This window comes from Mustela lutreola, chromosome 7 (assembly GCF_030435805.1).
Source record: "Mustela lutreola isolate mMusLut2 chromosome 7, mMusLut2.pri, whole genome shotgun sequence".
Taxonomy (NCBI): domain Eukaryota; kingdom Metazoa; phylum Chordata; class Mammalia; order Carnivora; family Mustelidae; genus Mustela; species Mustela lutreola.
Window position 1 is genome coordinate 76113115 of NC_081296.1, and position 16352 is coordinate 76129466.

The 16352-nt window shown below is 42.4% G+C and overlaps 1 protein-coding gene across 2 annotated transcripts in view; it reads right to left on the reverse strand.

The window, feature by feature from the left end:
- Positions 1-11393, reverse strand: part of SPPL2A (signal peptide peptidase like 2A) — a 52064-nt gene extending 40671 nt beyond the window's left edge. For both annotated transcript variants that reach the window (XM_059181536.1, XM_059181535.1), the window contains exon 1: positions 11149-11393. In XM_059181536.1, coding sequence (XP_059037519.1) covers positions 11149-11214 — 66 coding nt within the window. In that variant the 5' untranslated portion in view covers positions 11215-11393. The remainder of the gene's footprint in view (positions 1-11148) is intronic.
- Positions 11394-16352: the final 4959 nt, after the last annotated feature.

Below are 16352 nucleotides of genomic sequence, written 5' to 3' on the forward strand. Positions count from 1 at the left end.
CTTCTCCCTCTGACTCTTCCTTCCACTCTGTCTGCCTGTGCTCGCTCTCACTCACTCTCTCTCTGACAAATAAATTAAAAAAAAATTAAAAAAAAAATTTAGTTTATTAACAATAGATATAATGAGCTTTCGAATTAAGAGCCCTGGGACAGAATGGTTTCACCATTTACGCCCGTGTTCCAAGTTACTTGACCTGTTCTAAGCTTCAACATCCTCAGCTTGGACACAGTTGTCATGAAGACTGAGGTAACACAAATATTTGCACATATTAAGCTCTTAGTAAATAGTAACTATTATTATTAATTATAAATAAGACATCTAGCAACCTGCCAAGCTCTTGTATTATGCACAAAAATATGAGATGATTAATGGTTGTTTAGGGCTTGGTGGGATATGTGAATACGAGGTGATAGCTAAAGAATGTGGATTTCTTTACCCATGTACCCCCTGATACACACATGCATAGCCTCCCCCATTATCAACATCTGCACCAGAGGGGTATATCTGTTACAAGCAGCAAACTTACATTGGTCATTACCACCCACAACCCATAGTTGACATTTAGGATTCACTCTTGGGTGTTGTACATTCCATACATTTTGACATGTACCCACCATCACAGTAACCTGCAGAGTAAGGAATAGTTTCACTGCTGTAAACAACCTCTGTGTTCCACCTATTTGCTTCTTTTTGGGGTGATGTAAATGTTTAAAAATGGACTGTGTTAACAGTTGCACAGATCTGTGAATATACTAAAAGCCACTGCATTGCACATTTCAAATAGGTAAACTACATACTATGTGAATTACATCTCAATAAACCCGACTTCCTCCAGAGAAACACTACATTAGAAATTACAGTTTTACTATGAAGATTAAAAACCAATATGAAATAATCAGAAACAGAATGTGATTAAAGTCAGAGTCTCTAATAAAAACTGTGATAATTCTTATGGTGTTAGAAATGCAAATTCTTGGACCCTATTCCAGATCTACTGAATCAGAAATTGCCAGGCAGTTTATTTTTACAAGCCCTTCTGGAGATTCTGCTACGTGTGTTTCAGAAGCACAGCGACAGAAGCAGAGCATCTCAAGATTTATTGTGCATACAAATAATTTAGCAATCATATTAAAATGCAGATTTTGACTCAGTAGGTCTGGGTGGAGTATGAGATTCTGCATTTTTAACTAGATCCTAGGTGATGTTGATGCTGCTGGTCTAAGGTCCACACTTTGAGTAGCAAGGCCTTAAGAGAACAGAGTAGTGGAAAGCACATTACTGTGGGTCAATTAGTAGGGAAGCATAAAGAAAAAGGCTTGAAACTCAGCGACCCTTCAAGCATTACAAACACCAAATTCGGTGAGGCTTGTGGTCCACCCACATGCCAGCATTAGATCATTTGACAAAGATCCTATGATGGAAGCGCAGGATATCTTCCTTCACATCTTCCAAGTTAGAGACGTGCTGCACAACAACTGGATTTTCCTTTGTAATCAACTGTGGTCTGGTCTTCCATGACTTTATGTAACCTTTAAAAATTATGTTTGCATTTTCAGTCAGTAATGGAAATATGCTCAAAGTAAAAAGCTTAGTATCAAGGGCTTAAACAGATTTACAGATAATACTCTAGGCCCTTTATTTCATAGCTCTAACAGGTCCCAAACGACCAAAATGAAGTGGTCTCAGGGGCCAAGATTAGAACTGAGCTCTCCAAAACCTAGACCAGTAGTCTTTCAACTCTGCTACCATTTCAAGTTCCTTCCTGCAGTTTCATCCCCAAGCAAGTCCTAGTGCCCAACCAGCACCCTCCTGTTTTATATTATACTGGTCACATGGATCTCTACATTGGTTGTTCACTCCCTCATCTGTGATACTGGTGTAGATCTCCTACCCCAAATTCCTCTAATATCCGATTAGTTCCTCCCACATCTTTTCCTTATACTCTTCTAAATACTCCCAACTCTAGGTCTCTAGAGCTTCACACCATTTCTTTTCCTAGGACAATGCCTTACTGCTCCCCCACAACTTCCCTCTGCATACCAGGTCCTACAAATACGGACTGTGGTATCAGGTTTTCTCCAGGATCATCAAATCATCGGTTTTATAGTGGTGCCTTCATATTCACAACTTACTTGATCCTCATAGACAAGATAACTTGACTAGCCCATGGTAGTAAAGTAGTACTTCCTTTTCTGCCCCAAACTTACCTCCTTAAAACTTCATGGGATGTCTGTTGCTCACAAACAGTTCCGAATTTACTTTATCTAGATCACTTGACTTCAGTCATATTCCCTATCATCTTCTTTTCAAACCAAAAATATTGGTGTCTAAATCTATCTTAATGTTACAGTGACCTATGCCTTTGCTTATTTTTCTCAACAGCTTTCGGTATGACAGGTGTCAAATGATTACCAAAAGCCTAAAAAGGAACACCTGCAATGACGTCTACTACACTCCCTTGCCTGCACACGTACTAGCTCCCCATCTTCTCAGACCAGTCGGACCGTAAACTAAAGGGACATGTACAAAAGGAGCTTGACCATGCCCATATACTTATGGGGAGTAAGCCTTGCACTGACCTTCATGTCCTGCTCGTCTTCCTGGGCATGTGAATTACGGGCCTCTGTTCCAGCAGCCTCCTGATGCTGACTTACCAGCCCAATGTTAACCAAGTGAGAACAGGCCTGCTCTACTCCTGCCCAAGCTAATAGCACAGTTCAAGGATTCTTCTTTGAATCCTTCGTTCACAGGTTTATTTTGCCTTCTACCCTTCTTTCTTCTTCAAACAGTATCTTCTAGCAGATCTCTTTCCCAGATTGAAGTCTTCACATATTTCTTTCAAAAAGAACAAATCTCTACTAAAAATGTATCTACTGTGCTCCCTCCTATCCTGTATACATGTGACCCTCTGGGTCTGCCAGAACTCTGTATCGTGGCCCATTTTCACCTGATGAAGTGAAACAGTGAGTAACACAATGTTAACCTCTTCCCATGTGCACATTTAATTCCCTTTAAAAGCCTCAACAGATTTGTTAAGCATGGTTCTTCCTTCTTCCTAGAGATTATGCTCAATGCTCTGTACAGAAATTTCTTAGCTGTTATTATAGATCAGTGCCTCTTGAACATTAATGTTTTTGTTAAATGCAGATTCTGATCCAGCAGCTCTTGGGTGGAGCTTATGATCATGCATTTTGAAAAAGCCTCCAGGTGAGGCTCTGCTTATACGGAGTACATGGTTATGCACTGCATCATGAATAGTGGTGAAACTAACAAGTCTTCTAGATATTATTGGGGTCCTCCCGGGAATTTTCTCAAGAGGTGAGTCATACTGTATCTGCAGTCTTCTGCTGGTATAACCAATAGTCATATTTTTGGCCAGGAGTTCTACTCACCCACATGAGTTCCTTCAAAGCTCTTCAGTATATGCATCCCTGGGTCCCAGCTTCCCCCAACCCCTTCACAGTCTATCAATCAAACCAGATTCAAGTTATTTGTATTGCTATCCATTAGACATACATCACCCTTTAGTTTCAAGGGGCAATGTACAAATGTGTCTATAATTCTCTCTCCAATTAACCCCCCAGCAATCTTTCCTCATGAAAACTACAGATTAAATTATTTCTTCATGTTTAGACACCAAATACAAGAACTGGAGCTTAGGGATAAATTTTGTTAATAAACAGAATTTATCTATAATGAAAACCAGCAATTAAAAAGATGCTATATTCCAGGGGTGCCTGGGTGGCTCAGTGGGTTAAAGCTTCTGCCTTCGGCTCAGGTCATGATCCCAGGCTCCTGGGATTGAGCCCCACATCAGGCTCTCTACTTGGCAGGGAGCTTGCCTCCCCCCTGCTTTGCCTGCCTCCCTGCCTACTTGTGATTTCTGTCAAATAAATAAAAATTTTTAAAAAATTTTTAAAAAGATGCTACATTCAAAATAAATAAATAAATAAAGGCGCTATATTCCTAAACCAGAAGATTAAAAAAGTTGCAATGTAATCATGAATGCTAAATGCAACAGGAGCAATAGTCACCTATCCCATCACCCTTATAACCTAGCAATGTAGGAGGCATCCCTTTCTTTATAGACGTCTTTCCCTTTACACAGCTAGAGTTAATAGCAATATAGTAAGAGCAGGAGAGGGCCTCTATAGGAAAGACAAGAGCTGAGGTTGTGTATCCTGAAGGACACACTCCAAAGTTAGGCTTAAGTAACTTTCTTTCTTTCTTTTTTTTTTTTTTAAAGATTTTATTTATTTATTTGACAGAACGTGAGAGAGGAACACAAGCAGGGAGAGAGGGAAAGGGAGAAGCAGGCTCCCCACTGAGCAGGGAGTCCAATGTGGGACTCGATCCCAGGCCAGGACCCTGGGATCATGACCTGAGCTGCAGGCAGACGCTTAATGACTGAGCCACCCAGGTGCCCCCTAAGTAACTTTCTGATCATTCATTATTATGTATTTTCTATATCTATTTCCTAATACATTATATAATCAACAACCTGCATTATTTCTACTCCTACCTCCAGGATTCAAGGTTGATGAAAATGATGCACTCAAAGTGACTAGACCCAGACCCATTAAGATTAAGTGTAATCTTAACCACTTATTAGTGGCTCAGCGGGTGCTAAGGCATTGAACAGCTATTTACAGGGAATCAGGAGTCTGTAGGCCATGGGAAAAGCCGAGCCAGCATCATCCTTGCACTCAGAAAATCTGGGGATTGTAACATACAGGCAAAGAGGTGTTACGGTGTGGGGAGAAGACAGTCATTTATTCAGTATTCTGCAGTCTATGAGATGCTAGGGGAGACAGCAGAGAATGAGTCTGGTAAAGTTTCCTCTTCAAGGGGCTCCTATTTTACTAGTTACTTAGATCTATCCTTCTTCTTGGTTTTCTCTAAGTAATCTTACTACTTTATGATACATCTCAACTGTTACAGAATTTGTGATTTATACCAGAATTCACAAATTCAAATGACTACAAGGCCAGGCAACATAAATGCATAAAAAGTTGATTTAAGATTATAGTGCATAGTGATGTTTTGCAAATTCTGACCTAAAAACAATAAAATTTTTAACAGAATCTTAGTGTTTTGGAGTAAGGATCTGTATCTGGAGACTTTATGGTCTTGAGTTTTGTAAACAGACCCAATTTCAGGTGATTTTTAGCCAAAGTTATCAAATATATAATATACATAACTTCTATCTTTAAACCCTTTCGTACAAATAAATTCACAAGTTTACCCAGTTAGTCTTCCTTTTTTTTTTTTTTTCTAAGATTTTATTTATTTTTTTGAGAGAGAGAGAGAAAGATCACAAGTTGGCAGAGCAGCAGGCGGGGGGGTGGGGGGGGAGCAGGCTCCCTGCTAAGCAGACAGCCTGATACGGGCTCTATCAAGCTAGGATCCTGAGCTCGATCCTAGTACCCTGAGATCATGACCTGAGCTGAGGGCAGAGGATTAACACACTGAGCCACCTAGGCGCCCCTCCAATTAGTCTTCTGACGTATTCTTGATGCACAAGAAAACATTATTGCACAACTTAGTGGAAAAATATCAAGGAAGGTTTAGAAACCCTGGGTTCTAGTCCTCTTTTTCATGCCTTTCCGTATGATCTAAGGCAAGTCATAAATCTTCCTGAACCTTTTCAAGATGATTTTGAGAGGAGATGTAGGTTACATTTTGGTAAAGAGATAGCACAGCCATCAGTGACTGATAAAGCAGACAATGGGATGCAGAATCCTCAGAGGCAAGCTAGAGGAGAGAAGGTTAAAAAAATTTTTGTGAAGAATCTAAGAGTTAAGGAAGGAATGTAACAGAACCAGTATGTTTAATGCCGTGATGTTGTAACAAAATACCACAGACTGGGTGGCTTAAACAAAAGAAATTTATTTTCTCATAGTCTGGAACCTAGAAGTTCAAGATCAAGGTGCAAACATACTTGTCCTTAATTGATTTCTGATAAGGGATCTTTTCTTAGCTTGTAGATGGCTGCTTTCTTCACATGGTTGGGAAAGAGAACAAGGCAACAATCCCATCATAAGGGTCCTGCGCTGACGACCTCATCTAAACCTAATTATCTCCCAAAGGCCAGTCTCCAAATACCGTCACACTGCAGGTTAGGGCTTCAACCTGAGTTTGAGAGCAATTCAGTCCATAGCATTTTGCCCTTGGGCCCCCAAATTCATTTTCTTCTCATACATAAAATACACTCATTTCATCCCAACAGTGCCCAAAGGCTTATTAACTCATTCCAGGATTAGGTCTAAAGTCCAAAGTTTCATCTAATATCATCTAAGTCAAATATGGGTAAAACTCAAGATACAGTTCATTCTGAGGCAAAATTCCTCTCCAGCTATGAATCTGCAGAACCAGATAAGTTATACGCTTCCAAAATATAACGGTAGGACAGACACAGGGTAGACATTTGCATTCCAAAAGGGAGGGGCGCCAGGGTGACTCAATCATCAGACTCTTGATATCTACTCTGGTCATGATTTCAGGCTCCTGAGACTGAAGACTAAGCTGAGTTGGGCTCTGTGCTGGGCATGGAACCTGCTTAAGATTCTCTCTCTCTCTCTGCCCCTGTCTTCTGTCCCCTGTCCCCCACAGTTCCTCTCTCTTGGGGAAAAAAAAAAAAAAAAAGCGTGTGTATGTGTGGGAAATCAGAAGGAAGAATGTGGTGACAGGACCCAAGCAAGTGTAAAACCTAGCAAAATAAATTCCATTAGATCTTAAGGATCAAGAATAATCCTTTTTGGGGGTGCCTGGGTGGCTCAGTGGGTTAAGCCGCTGCCTTCGGCTCAGGTCATGATCTCAGAGTCCTGGGATCGAGTCCCGCATCGGGCTCTCTGCTCAGCGGGGAGCCTGCTTCCTCCTCTCTCTCTCTGCCTGCCTCTCTGCCTACTTGTGATCTCTCTCTGTCAAATAAATAAATAAAATCTTAAAAAAAAAAAAAAAAAGAATAATCCTTTTTGGTTCAACGTCCCCCCTTCCAGGCATACTGGTAGTCAAACCCACTGAGTCCCCCAAGGCTCCAAGCAGAGGCCATATGACCTGCTGAAACTGAGGCAGTGGCCTGATCTCTGATTTTTGCCTTTGGGTTCATTTCTCCTCTGTCCTGAAGAATAATCCACGCGTCCAGAGCCACAGAGCTGCACCATCCCACCTGTCAAATCCAAGAAGTCCAACAGCCTTTCTTCATTTACACTTTACTATATATGCAGTCAGGAGGAATCACACTGCTCCATCAACATTCTGCTTAGAAATCACCTCAGCTAAGTATCTAATTGCACTGCTCACAATTCTTCCTTCTACACAATACTACACTACATCACAGTCCAGCCAAGTTCTTTGCCATTTTAGAATAAGGACTGCGCTTCCTTCACTTTCTAATGACATGTTCTGCATTTCTGGGACTTCACCAGAACTGTCCTTAATGTCCATATTTCTGGCATGCACCTCAAACCTCTTCTGGCCTCTACCCAGTTACAAAGCCGCTACCACATGCTTAGGTATTCGCTGTTGCAGCACTGCACTCCTGCCCAAATCTGCCTTAGTCAGTTCTGCCACAACAGAATACCAAATGGTGGGTAGCTTAAACAGAAATTTATTTTCTCACAGTTCTTGAAACTAGAAGTCTAAGATAAAGGTGCCAGCATGGTTGGTTTCTGGTAAGGGTTTTTTCTTTTTGGCTTGTGGATGGACACTTTCTCACTGGGTCATCACATGGTATGTGTGGGAGGGATGGGTATTAGGGAAGAGAGAACAAGCTCTTTTGTGTCTTTTCTTACAAGGCATCAATCCATCACAAGGGATCTATCCTCTGACCTCTCTAAACCTACCTACCTCGTAGAGGAACCCTTTCAAAATACAATCACACTGGGGGCCAGGGTTTCAACATATGAATTTTGGGGAGACACAACTCAATCTACAACACAGCAACTCAGCATGTCCCTGACAGCTCTGGTAGCAGAACATACATTCTTTCCCCAAGAGGATGAGAGAGGAGCACAGAAGAGAGGGAATTAGAGAAGATTCTCTGAGTTGGTGTATTATACCAAAGGAATGCAGATTTCAGCAAGATATTTCTCTGCTGGGGATCCTGATTATCACTTCACTGTAATAAGTTCAAGATGTAACTATGTAACACATCAAATTCTTTGAAGTAATGAAAAAAAAAATGAACAGAACTTTTGTAAAAACATTATGGGAAAGATTCAGGATTCTTCAGAGAACTTTGAAGCAATTTTAGAAAACAGACCCCAGCTAAACTTTACTCATTGTTTTTGAAACAGAACTCTGTGATTGGGTCCAAATACCACCATGAAATAAAGCCCTAACAGTCACAGCTAGGGATGGGGATTGGACTGGGGAAGGAAGACTGAAATGGAATCATGGCAACTATGTGCCACGCGCTCTTTTTTATTTCTAGACTTATATGTTTAATGGGTTTAGAAATCATCAAAACAGCCAGATGTGCTACAGCTTGAGTTTAACAGGAGGTCAACTGGTGTGAGGAGGACAAGATGACGAGGGTACACTAAATGATGCTGAAGGGCCTTTCCAATACTTAATCCTCTTCCTTTTCTAAAAGATGAGGCAGTGGTTTCTGGAGTGTGCTGCTTCTACATGAAGACAGTAGCCTTGTTCTTACATAACTAAAGGGAAAGAAAGCTGGTATCAGTGCCAGCTTCAAGAGCCCAGAAAGGAGAAATGAAATGATTAAACTGCCATCATTCATTCAGATGAACACAGAGAGGCCACCTAGAGCTATAAGATTAAGGAAGAGGAACAAGCAAGGGCTTCAGGGACAAAATGGTAAGAAGAAAAGAAAAAAAAAAGTCCAAAAGACTCCAGACAAAGGAAGTAGGTATCCAGTAAGTAGGCTGAAAGGAGAAATAATGCGCCTGCTGAGGAAAGGTACACCAGATTTGAGTTCCTCAGAAAAGGAAAGAGATCATTTCAGGAAGGGTCAAGAAGAAAAGAGACCCACTGAGAAACCAACAACAGAAAAATCTATAACAGTGGTTGGCCCTGAAAAAGATCTCTACAACTCAAAAAGATCTTGGCATTTTACTCATGCTCACTAAAACAGTGCCTGGCATATAATAGATGCACACTACATATTTGCAGAGGAAAAAACACCTTACTGAGTCCCACAACAGCCCTGAGAAGATCTTCCCAAGAATTAGCACAGTGAGATACAACAAAATATAAATGTGCGATATAAAAAGAATAAAATCTACACTGTGGAAGATATAGGCTAGCTATGATTTAGAACAGGGGTGACCTTTAGATTTGTGAAGCCCTTGAAATTACACTCTAATCACATTTTTTAGCAACAGGGTTCAGTGCTTTTGATTATAATTTCATTGTGAGTTATCAGCAATTGATATATTATTAAATCAATTACTGTACTGGCAAAAGATTATTGGGAATATGATGAATAGGATATATAGAGAGATGTATCTATATATATTATCTAGGTTACAGTTTCATGTGTATTTACATACCACCTGAATTGTTATCCTTTAGACATATGGTACATGGTAAACTACACTTTAAAGATTAGACTAACACTGTGACTTTGTTGTTCTCTTTATATTGTACTTCCCCTTCATCCCACAAAAGCAATTTTTAGACACATTATCTCATTCATGTTCCTATTGTTGCCTAGGAAAGTTAGGAGTACACCAAAGGCATTTAACCATTTTAGATTTTGATTTTGGCTTCTTAATAAATGTCAGACACTTTTATATTAAATATACTCACTAACACTAAACCTTTAAATAGCAGAGAATGCAAAATATACTTTTTCAGAGAATTTATAAATTCTAATGGAAAGAACTAGACAGGAACACACCGTATCAATTCCGTGTAGATAGAGCTCACTTCCGTGTAGATAGAGCTCACAAGTTTCTGACCTCAAACTCCCTAATGAAATTTCCAAGAAATAAAAACTGAAACAGATCATTAGTGTCCTGGCTATTCGCTGAAGCTCCGGTTCCTTAATGTTTAACTTTTTAAAAAGATTTTATTTACTTGAGAGAGAGCGCGAGGGAGAGAAAGAGAGCGCACGAACTGGGGGATGGAGGGAGTAACAGGGGTCCCGCTGAACAGGGAGCCCATCCCAGAACGTTGGGATCAAGACCTGAAGGCAGGCGCTTAACCGACTTAGCCACCCAGGTGCCCTGTTGATGCTGAATTTTAAAACATTACTGCTTTTCCTAATTACGAACACACTTGTGAACACATTATTTGCAACTGTTACTTAACCGACTCCCCTCCTCATTAAACTAGGTGGAGAACTGAAAACCAGAGTATACAGTGTGATGCCTTTTAAAAAATTATTTTAGGGGCGCCTAGGTGGCTCAGTGGGTTAAGCCGCTGCTCAGGTCATGATCTCAGGGTCCTGGGATCGAGTCCCGCATCGGGCTCTCTGCTCAGCGGGAAGCCTGCTCCCTCCCCCCGCTGCCTGCCTCTCTGTCTACTTGTGATCTCTCTCTGTCAAATAAATAAATAAAATCTTAAAAAAAATTATTTTAAGTTATTACTATTATCAACCCCCCGCCGCCCACACACACACAATGAAATCGAATGAGCCCTAGGGGGAAGCAGGAACTACATTAGAAGAAGCAAACCAACCACACACACACACATACACACACACACACACACACACACACACAACACCCGTATTCGAGCAATTAAACTAAAGCGCAGTCTTTGAACCGCTAAACACCCGGGGGGCGCGTATAATTTTTTTCTTCTTCCGGACGGTGAAAGAGATCAAGATGTTTTAAGAAAGGGTTGACGGTAGAACTTAGGTCAATTTAGAACGCCGGAACCATGAAAAACTATGGTGAATGCTCAAGGTCAATGCAGCAAGAGGGGCTCGGTAGACAGCTTGCTCGGGGGTGGGTACTTCGAGGACTTCAAAGGCCGGGAATGGGGGTGGGGTGGAAGACTGGAAGGAAGAGGGCGAAGAAAGGGCGGCTGGAAGGAAATGGAGAAACGGGAAGGGGGCAGGCCGGTAGTGGGCTGGAAAAGGAGTCGCCGGGCGGGAGCCCGGGGGTGGGGAGGAGAAGGGGCAGGGAGCCCCGGCCCCGCCCCGGGGAGGCCCGAGCGCCCGGCCGTCCCCCTTACCAGCGGGAGCAGGAAGCCCCAGAGCAGGGCGGTCGCGGACGTGGGCAGCGGCCGCTGCGGCCCCATCGGACTGCTGGGCGCTCAGCGGCGCGGCGCTTCCCGGCGGGCACAGGTTCCAGGTCCCGCCGCGGCACTGCCTCCGTGGCGGGTCGGACGGGCGCGGACGGCGCGGGGAGGCGCGGGCCGCCGCTGCTGTTGGGGCCGCCGCTGTAGCGCCGACTTCCTCTTCCGGCTCCGCCCAGAGGACGCGGAAACCCCCGCGCGGGGCACGTGGAGGCCAGGTCGGCGCGCGTCGCCTGTCGGGCGGGTGCTCGGTGCTGTGCGGTCCCGGCGCTGGCAGGCGGCAGGCTGTGGGTCTGGGTGTGCCTTGCTCTTTCCAGCTGCCTGACCCGAACTCTCCCTAGAGTCCGGACGGTGGGGGCGCCCCGCCCAGAGCAACTCTTTCAATACCCTCTTCCTCCTAGGAGTCCCCGAGCGCCTGCTCTGTACTGCAGTACCGGCCCGGGCGTGCGGGCGGAAAATCTGCGGGCACTGAGCCTTAATTCATCTGCCCGCCGGCAGGTCCCGGTCACTCACACGGATATCCCAGATACGTCCATTGGGTCCCAAACTGCTGCCACCTCTGAATCCGGACGTTTCTCTCCTCCAGACTAATGTGTTTAAGACTCCGGGCGGCCCATTATCCACATACCAGTTCTGGATATAAATCAAATCATGTCACTCCCCATCACACGTAGCACAAAATCAAAACTCTACTCTGGCTGCGAAGTGTATACATAGGGTCCCAGTCTTCTTCTCTGACCCTGTCTTCACTATTTCCCACTCTTTTGTAACCCCCCACGGGGCCACCTTTTGGTTCTTTTGTACTGGTTTTCTTTCTTAATACCGGTTCTTTGGCATTCCCTCATCAGCTTAAATGTCACTCCCCCAGAGGGAACTTCCAGACAAACCCATCTCAAGGAGCCATCCAGTCACTTTCTTTACCACGTGGCTTATTTACTCTGTAAAGCACTTTTCACTCTACTGTTCTCTTGCTTATTTATGTGTTCATTTATCTGTGATGTCTCCTCCCACTTAATAGCAAGGAGTGTCTTTGCTTTGTTCACTGCCATATCTCTCATATCTACAATACCTGGCGTAAATTAGGTCCTCAAATGTTTGTTGGATTGATATTTAATTCTAAACACTGAATAGGATATATACCTGCCATCCCACAGCTGAGTTTAGCAAGGGACACAGATGTGTGAACAAACATAGTTCAGGATGAATGGCGACTCCTTCCTTTGCACAAGATGCCTGGGAGTATCAAAGGAACATATAAAAGGGGTGCCAAAAAAAATTCCAACCTAAGCTGAGTCTAGAAGGGTGAGTTAATTTTAGCCAGTCAGTGGGCAGGGGAAGGGGGGAGACTTCCAGGAAGAGTGAACCATTAGTGTCAAAGCCAAAGGTGACATTGGAGGAACTGCAAAACTTGGGCTTGGCTGAAGTTATGAGTGGTGAAAGATGAAGTGAGAGAAGAGGGCAGAGGCCAAATCACAAACAGATTAGGAGGTCCTGCTTAGAACTTTAGGCTTCATCCAATTGTTGGTGGAAAACCGATTAATAATTAGAGCAGTGACAATTTCTGGTTTAGAAAGCTCTCTTGGTGGCAGGCGGGATGGCATCTGGTTTGAAACAGGGCAAGAGTGGGAGCCAGCAAACCTGTTGGACAGCTGTGGTAACCTAACCTGGGCCAGGGATAGTGAGGGCCTGAACTGAGACAGTGATGGGAGAAATGGGGAGAAGGAGATGGACTTGAAAGATTTGTAGTAGAATTTGGTCACTGAGAGGACAAGGGAGATGAAGGAGAGAAGGAGAGGGATGATTGCTAGGATCCTGTCCTGGGCCGTTTATTGAGATGATCACCACAGGAGGTGGGGTTGGGTGGGCAGGCATGCAGAGGGAAATATTTTGGACATGTTTTGAAATTCTTGTAGGCATGCAGAGGGAAATATTTTGGACATGTTTTTTTGAAATTCTTGTAGGACATCCAAGTCAAATGTCTGCAGGTTGATAGCTAGGTAGGTTGGTCCTAAGGTTTGTGGCACAATCAGGCCAGAAAATAGGTCTCCTGCCTGTAGATCATAGACTCTTTTTCACACTTTCTGGCTGCTGAGGGCAAGCAAGTTTCCTCTTCAGTAAAATAGCTATGTTGGACTAGATGACTTCATCTCTAAATATTGCCTCTTGCCCATAGTGGCACTTTGCCTAGTGAATCTCCAGCGTGGCTCCTGAGGCTGTCTGAAGATCTCTGGTTTTCCTGTCTACATTTATGCCCACTTTTCCTTCTCAATTGGAGAAATTTTTTTGCTTGCAGCCAAAGAAACTATTATAGGCTGGTTCCTTGTACAATCTCTCTTTGCCCGCTTTATTTTTCTCAGCTGAAAGATATGGGCAGTAATACCTGTACTGCCTGCCTTGCATGATTTTGGCAAAAATTATCTGATTTGTAATGTGGGTAAAATTACTCTGAAAAATAATTTTTTTTTAAGCAGCAGGAGGAGAAGGAGTGAAGGAGAAAGAAAAGACTGATAGAAGGCTGTGTTATTGCTATCATCTGAAGTATCAGCATTGTTTGTCATAATTCCCCTGACAGATGGTATCTCTTTGGTCAAAGTCCCTATTCAGGATGAGGTGAAGGAAACTGGGAGAGTTAATGGAAGATTAAAAGATTCTTGTGTAATGATTCGACTACTGGAAGGGCTATTAACAGTTATTTGGAGGACACCACTGTAACACATGAATTTCCCTGCAAGTACTAGGTATGATAAAGAATACCAGCACAAGTTTTAGCCAATATTTTTCTTCCACAAATAAACTATGTATAAAAATCCAATTACAGGGGTGCCTGGGTGGCTCAGTCGTTAACTATCTGCCTTTAGCTCAGGTCATGATCCCAGGGTCCTGGGATCAAGCCCTGCATAGGGCTCCCTGCCCAATGCGAGGCTGGATGCGAGGTTGGATGCGGGGCTGGATGTGGGGCTTGATCCCAGGATCCTGGGATCATGACCTGAGCCGAAGGCAGAGGCTTTAACCCATTGAGCCACCCAGGCGCCCCTCTTCTAAGTGTTTTATAGTTTGTGGTCTATGTTTTAAGTCTTTAGAGCATTTTGAGTTGATTTTTGTGCTTATCACTCTTTTAATGGGAATAATGATTATCACCTCAGTCTCAGGAATTATCTTGTCCATAGATTAAAAAGCTGCTTAGAGTTTCCTGGTATTGCTTTTCTGTAAAGACTACCTGGCTTTGGTTAAGTGTTTTCCTCCTCTAATAACCTGTTTATGAGGCATTTCTCCTTGAGAGAACATGTGACTTAAATGGTTCCTGGTTCACAAGAGGTGACTAGGACCAGAGAGGCAAACCAACAGCTATGGTTTCATCACTAGATCTTCTCTTCACCTGTTCACATTTTTTATTTCTGTTATTGACAGAATCCCTTCCCATTGGAGTTATGTCAATTAGTCAAATATAGTTGCCATTTCCTACATAAGAGGCGACTTGAAATTTAACTTGAATCTTCGGGAGTGCAGAAGAATATTCAGTAGTTGAAAGTATTGAGAGAAAAAATTTCCTAAAGCTCATAGTTGGGGAGCAGCATGTGATCCAAGGTGATAGACCAAAATTCAAACTCTGGTCACTTCTCTTAGGAAATCTTGTAAACTGGAAACAATGGAAACTCCTCTTCCTCTTCCTCCTCCTCTTCCTTCTTCTTCTTGTTCTTTTTAAAAAGATTTATTTATTTGAAAGAGGGAGAGCACACCCACAGCAGAGAGGGGTAGAGGGAGAGAGAGTCAGAAGCAGACCCTGCACTGAGCAGGGAGCCCAAGGGAGCCATGGGGCTCCATTTCACGATCCTGAGATCAGGGCCCTGAGATCACGACCTGAGCTGAAACCAAGAATCGGATGCTTAACTGACTGTACCACTTGGGCTCCCCAACAAGGAACTTCTTGAATACAACATCATGCAAAATTTAATAATAATGTCTTATAAGCTATTATTATTATTATTTTAAAGCTCACATTTATACCTGTGTTTTTTGCATACATTATCTAATTCATTTAAAGCAATTTTATGAGATAACTTATTACTTTCATTTTGCAGATGAGGAAGTATAGAGGTCAAACTCTCATATGAAATCTTCCACAGGGACATCTGGGTGGCTCAGTGGGTTAAAGCCTCTGCTTTCAGTTCAGGTCATGATCCCAGATCCTGGGATCAAGCCCTGCATTGGGCTCTCTGCTCAGCGGGGAGCCTGCTTACCCCTCTCTCTTTGCCTGCCTCTCTGCCTACTTGTGATCTGTCAAATAAATAAATAAAATCTTAAAAAAAAAAAAAAAGAAATCTTCCACAAGATATGGAGCAGGAATTTAAGCCCAATGAGATAGGATTCTGGAAAGACAGAGCTGTAGGGAGCATCCAGAATCTGTAAATTAGATTCCCCTTTCTATCACTATAGGTGCTCAATAAATGTTTGCTTAATTAAGAACTTTTGCCAATAATTAAGAAGCCTGTGTTGCTGTTTTGAATATTTTTAGGTTCAACTAAATTACTTCTGAAGTGTCTTCTGAAGCTTAAATAGAACTAGATTTTGAGGAACCACTGGAACTAATTTTTTTAAAAGTCAGTTATTTTATTTTTAAAAAATTTTTAAATATTTATTTATTTATTTATTTGAAAGAGAGAGGAGAAAAAGAGAGAGAGGTGGGAGCAGAGGGAGAGGGAGAGAGAGAATCTCAAGCAAACTCCCTGCTAAGCTTGGAGCCTGACATGGTGTTTGACACCAAGGTCATGAACCTGAGCCAAAACCAAGAATGCTCAACTGAGTGAGCCACCCAGATGCCCCTAATTCTTTTATTTTGATTTGCTTAGAAAAATCGGAAAGTCTTCTTATTGGGAATAAGGAGGGAGAAATTTAAGTAACAGAGTCAATATTAAAATGATTCTTTTGGGCCATAAGATTATTAAACCCAGAAATACATGTATTTTAAAGTAATGTTAACTTTTTGAACAGCTTGAATTTACCAAGCTAGTGCCTGATAATAGCAGATTTATTCCTTCTAGGTTATATTTTACACTAAAAATGAATAAAGATAATTTGATGTGTATGTATGATAACAGTATAGGTAGAATACTTACGAATTCTTTGAATGAATAAATTGTTTT